This window comes from Juglans microcarpa x Juglans regia, chromosome 2S, assembly GCF_004785595.1.
Source record: "Juglans microcarpa x Juglans regia isolate MS1-56 chromosome 2S, Jm3101_v1.0, whole genome shotgun sequence".
NCBI classification, from domain to species: Eukaryota; Viridiplantae; Streptophyta; class Magnoliopsida; order Fagales; family Juglandaceae; genus Juglans; species Juglans microcarpa x Juglans regia.
The window spans coordinates 31,640,372-31,646,120 of NC_054597.1; the positions used below are offsets into that span (position 1 = coordinate 31,640,372).

General features: G+C 39.9%; 1 protein-coding gene across 1 annotated transcript; it reads right to left on the reverse strand.

Annotated features, from left to right (window-relative positions):
• Positions 1–663: 663 nt before the first annotated feature.
• Positions 664–5,348, reverse strand: LOC121253110 (probable RNA-binding protein EIF1AD). Its single transcript, XM_041153023.1, is given in 7 exon segments — positions 664–833; positions 870–1,131; positions 1,381–1,403; positions 1,405–1,508; positions 2,235–2,310; positions 3,182–3,423; positions 4,602–5,348. Coding segments are annotated over 5 exon segments (516 nt in total). The 5' UTR covers positions 3,296–3,423; positions 4,602–5,348; the 3' UTR covers positions 664–833; positions 870–932.
• Positions 5,349–5,749: the final 401 nt, after the last annotated feature.

The window sequence follows — 5,749 nt, forward strand, 5'->3', positions numbered from 1 at the left end:
TCTCCGAGTGGCACCTTACTGGTAGATGATCAGCGTCGTGTTCCCCCATATCCTCTGCAGGGAATCAATGGTCATTCGTGTTTCCCGCCCATTTGTCGATGCAGGCCTTCGAGTGCTAGGTGTCACTGGGAGTGCTAGGGACGACGAGTCCCATTTGTTCTTGACAATTATCTTTTTCGCAGGGGGCTTGCCTCTCGGATTGGTGCAGTTCATGGACCGGGTATCTAAAGTGGCGCTTGGGCCAAGTTGGGTCGCTTGTGGGACTGTATGGGCCCGTCCCAAGGGCCTGGAGGGAAATCTCCCTCACACTGATGGTAGAAAACATGACCTATTTTAGTTATTTTCTCTTCTTTTCCATCCTAACCAATCAAAAACCGAAAATGCTAAAACTAAAAAACACTTAAAAGAGGATGAATAGAGAGTTTGTTATATAACAAAACCATGTAAAAGTAAACCCATTCAAAAGATCTATCAGTCTCTTATATGGCCTGCAATTCCACATCATAAACAGAAACTAAGTGCAGGCTGGAAAGCTACAATATCATAATCTCATTGATTTAGGTGTAAACAAACCTACCTCTGAGGTTGCAATAACAATATTCTTCCTGATTCTGGCGTTTTTGTCAATGAAGCTCTCTGCACATTATAGTAAGAGTAGGCGAATTGCTTGAAAGGATAAATGTAAATTGCACTTAAATAATATTTCAAAATTATAGCCATCGTCGCATCAAACCAGCTATTGAGACCCATATTGCAATTTGCAGGTGTGTTTTAGGTCTCAACACTTGACTACATATTCAATTCAACAAAAATGCCATCGTGCAAATTGGACAAGAATTTGGGATGTTTATGTAGAAGTCTTTCCCATCCTCATATTTCGTGATGCATGTGAAACTCTTACAATGATGCTTTTTTGTCTCACATTTAAAAACTTAAGAATCTCTATCTGAACCCGAATCTGATTCTGCATCTGATAGAAGTTCAAAGGGCTTGATTCTGTTAGTATTGACCTCTATTGGGGGAAGTCCCTCCTCATCACTAGATTCAAGCTCATCCTCTTCTTGTTGGGAGGTCTTCCCACGCAAACTTCCACTAGAATCCTCCAAATGTGTAGATCTGAAGATTTCGGGCCTGCGTTGAGGAAAGAAAAATACAAGCAATGTAAAAATAGCAAACATTAAATGATTCAGCGAAGCTTGCTTACTTCTGTTTCCCAGTGCGAACATTGAAAAAACGAACTGCTACGGCTACTATTATTTAACTGATTCAGTTACATCAAACTTTCACAATCCAATCACGTCATCCTCATGAGGTTTGCATAATTGATTAAACAAGTATAATTTTATCCATTGCAGTTGTTAAGATGTGAAGAAAACTCACCATTCCGGAGATTTTCTAAAGAGGGTGAACTTGTTCATAAAAGAGAACTTGGGACACAAGGCATGCCACCTTGCTACCTGATTCCAGAGCCTTTTCCTTTCCACTTATGTCAACCACAACAAAACTACCTGCACATTGAAAGAGCTACTCTATTTCGTTATTTAGTCCGTATAAGATGCTACAGGAATATCACAGCAAAAAATAATAAATCATCTGAGTGCTCTCCCACCCCTCCACCATCTTCTATACATTCAATCACTTTGGACCATCTTTAGTAACAAAAACAAATGGGAATTTGCTATATCTTTTCTTTTCAATACAAGTATGGAAATGTGATATCTAAATACTCTAATAGAAATAAAGTCCTGATGCATTTTTGAGAGCACCTTGCCATCAATAATGAAAGGTTAAAAGGCCTGAACATAACTCTACAGAACCAGTGAACTACCATTCGTTTTGACCCCTACTTTTGTTTACCCAGTTCCCCTCAAGAAAAAACTGGTAGTTTTTTGATAGGTAAGAAAAAACTGGTAGTTACCAATAACATGATAGAGTTTAAGGTCCATCGAATAGTTAATGGAAGGATAGAAATGGTTTATTTTTTTCAGAAGTAAGGTTATGAAAGTTAAAAAATGAAGTACAATGATTGATCCACCGGAGGTACGTAATAAAAACCAACTACAAGAATTAAAGAAAACGTAGAAGTTCGATAGATTTCTTGGAGGGAACGACTTTACCCTCAGATTCCATACAATGGCAGGTAATTTTCTTGGTAAGTAAATGTATTAGGAATTAAGCTTAACAAGTTGGGATTCAAGAATTTTCTGATTTTGGAGTTTTAATGTGAAGCAAACCTCGTCTTATCCACATGCTGTTTTGAAACTTAGCCGGAAACAGTGCCAGTGATTTCTCGCCTTGCCCATCCATTACCTTGAGAGAGAGATATATAAAAGGTATCAGCATTAAAACTTGGAGGTGGAGACATATTGTGTACAGAGAGAAACAAAACTGTTTCAAAAAGAGGGCAAGGAAGAAGATTTACAAGTAGATAAACAGCATTACAACTTTTTGGCAAACTACCTAGCTCAATATTCACCCAGGCCGATCACTTTTATGTAGTATATGGACTTTGCTTGAATCCCCTTAACTTCTAATTATTTATAAGTCTAAGATAGAAAGTCATCAAAATGTTTTTTTTTTTTTTTAAAAAGTAATAAATTATTTCATTGATAAAGAAAATAGACATAGCTCAGGTACATTGGAAGTATACATGTGAATTCACCTATTTAAGAACTAGCAACAATTACAAGAAATCATGAAAGCTGAGACCATTCAAATCTAGCGAAAGTCGTCAAAATGTAGAAGGTAATTATCAAACAAAAATATATATATTTATTTTTTCCTTCTTTTTCTTGGTGCCAGTTAATCAATGCTAGGCATAGAGAGATAGGGGTGTGTGTGGGTAGAAGCATGGTAAAATAAAATAGAAAATCATGAATTCATGAGGCTTGGGATCTTCAAACCGATAGGATCTTTGCACCAAGGCATTTTGTAGCAGCTTTCCTAGAAAGATTCAAGGACCTTGCTTAACCCATTTCAAACTTGTAACTTGAAATCCCAGTGACTCCCAAATTCCCATAAATGCATTTGCAATGCAGATAAAAGGATCAAATATCTAACTGACATCATACACAAAAGGCTAAGAACTTTGTCAGGCTAGCGCTAATTCCTCACACACGCAAACAGAGAGAGGCAACTGTGAAAGTAACAGTATAGGAAAAATTTAAGAAAAAAAGAGTACCTCAATAAGATTAGAACCTCGAAGAGACAGCACTTGCATGATAGCTCGAACATCCTGGAGACTGAACTTCTCTTCCTCGGCTGGCCTCTTCAGATTCTTCCTTCCTCCTTTCATGTGCCGTGACTGCTACTACACAGTTTCACTCACGCCTTTTACAAAAGACAGCTACCAAGGTAAGAGGAAAGCATGCAATGAATGAATTTATCCAGAATGGATCACCCAGAAGGACCCTATCGTTTTACCTGAAATCGCACAGAATGGTGATTATGAACCTAAACCTAACAAGAATGAATTGTAAAGCGTGGCAAAAATTGGTCAGATCACAGAGGAGCTCGGCTCCCGAGCATCGACCATGTGGACCAACCACCGATCAAATTGATCTGACTATCGTCTCTCAAAAAGCTTTGGAAATAAACTTATTTGAACTCAGAAATAGGAAACTCCCAATTACAGGAGTTCTAAAACTGGTGTCACGCCAGTTTAACCCTTATAAAACCCTAGCATTGCTGCCAGGAGTACACACTCTGTTTTCTCCCAAGTCTGCACCCTTCTCAGCTTGCTTTTTGCCAAGTTCATCAAGAAACTCGTAGAAAAAGTATTGTAAACCCTCCTCAAGCCTGCTGCAGCCATAGGTAAGCAAAAACCTTGAGATTTCAAATCGGATTGCCCTAAAACGCATCTCTTTCCATCCGTAGTTGGTAAGAAGGATTAGGATTTCATCTTTAATCAATATGTTAACTAAGTTTTCTACTCAATGATGAAAACAGAAGACTATAAAAAAGTTTTCTACTTCCTTTAAACCCCATCCTTCAATTCCTAAAGGCTGCAACTTTCTGCACAATCTTTATATTGAAGAAGTTTCAAGGGGCATACATTCTAAAATTTAAAATTCCAGATCTTTTGTGATCCTAGCTTGTTCTTAACTGTTTCTCTACGTCTGCACAAAACCCTAAGGCTCTAAAGTGCAAGGAACATTTCTAAATCAAGGCCACTCAAGTGGCATCATTACATCATACATAGATATGTGAATTCAAGTTTGTTAAGGGTACGACTTGGCCACTATAGAAAATTCTGCAGCATTGTTATCCAATAGACGTGGCTGTTTAGACCCTCTGTGGGGGCTGTATTGAGAGTTCAATCCTGTAACTTTTAACCCCAATTTACCTATAAAAAATATAATTTTTAACCCCAATGACTCAATCTTGCAATCGCATATATTACCTAAGTATTGAACCATACGAAGGAGTTAGAATGGGTAAAACTCCACAACCACAAGGCTGGTTGTACAGCCATACACACAAGCACACAAACACTTGGTCTTCGTTGGTGCGGCTATGCACACACTTTGGGATGACAGACAGGGCGAGAGAGAGAGAGAGAGAGAGAGAGAGAGAGAGAGAGAGAGAGAGAGAGAGATCACCTGGGCTCTCAGCGATGCAGGAGTCCGAGCGTGAGAGAGTTACTTCCGGCCGTGCGAGATAGGGAGACAGCGGGAGTTTACTTCCGGCAGGAAGGGCCGAGCGAGAGGCAAAGAGGAGAAGAGCTGGCTTTTAGGTGTAGGGATGGCGTGAGAGACGAAGTTGATCTTCGGCAGTGGTGCAGAGACAGTGAGAGACAGCGTTAAGGAGAAAGCCAAGCGATAGAGAAATGGGGTCCCGGTGCGCGTGATTTTTACAGAGCGTAATAGCATCCGCATCCGGCTGCCAAAGACTTTTTTAAGTGAAAATTCAAGGAAAATCTCTTCTTGTATCTGGGGCTGGGCTCTAACCGACAGAGTCGAATATCCAATTTCGACGTTCGATTCTGATTAAAATTGGAGGTCAAGTTGAACTCCGACTGAGGTTCTAAGAACTCGAAGAGAAAGCACTTGGGTGATGGTTTGACCATCCTGGAGATTGAACTTCTCTTCCTCTGCCGCCCTTTTCAGATTCTTCCTTCCTCCTGCCCAGACTACTACTACAGACTACAGAGTTTCACTTTCACTCACACGCCTTTCACAAAAGACAGCAACCAAGCTAAGAGGAAAGCGTGCAATGAATGAGTTTTACGTAGCACGGATTGCCCGAAAGGACCCTATCGTTTTGCCCGAAATCGCATGGAATCATATGGATGATTCCGAACCTAAATCTAACTGCATGAGATTTTTACATTCCAGGCAGTGTTTTGGTCTGCATAATTCTGTTTCGCCCGATTTATCGCATAATCTCTCTTCATTTGCAAATTGCTTCTCTGAAGTTCCTACCTGAAAGTTTCGCCTTGTCAAAAGTTGCACCTCAGCTCGATCTTGTGGACAGGTCCCAACTAGCTGATTGCTATAAATGCTTGAGTTGATTGGTTATGCGGAATGCTGTGCCTTTTGCACCTTTTGGAGTTAATTACAACATCGTGTGAGTGATTGCATCTTACCCTACTACGATCCATCTGGTTCATACTAGTGTGAGGTGGTGAAGTTAAATGATCCTACAGAATTTTCCATCAGCTGGTGCTAGATGCAGGTTTTTCAGGTGCACAGGGCAAACTGCGTATTATATTATTGTTTAGGTTAAATATACAATTTCTCTCTAACTA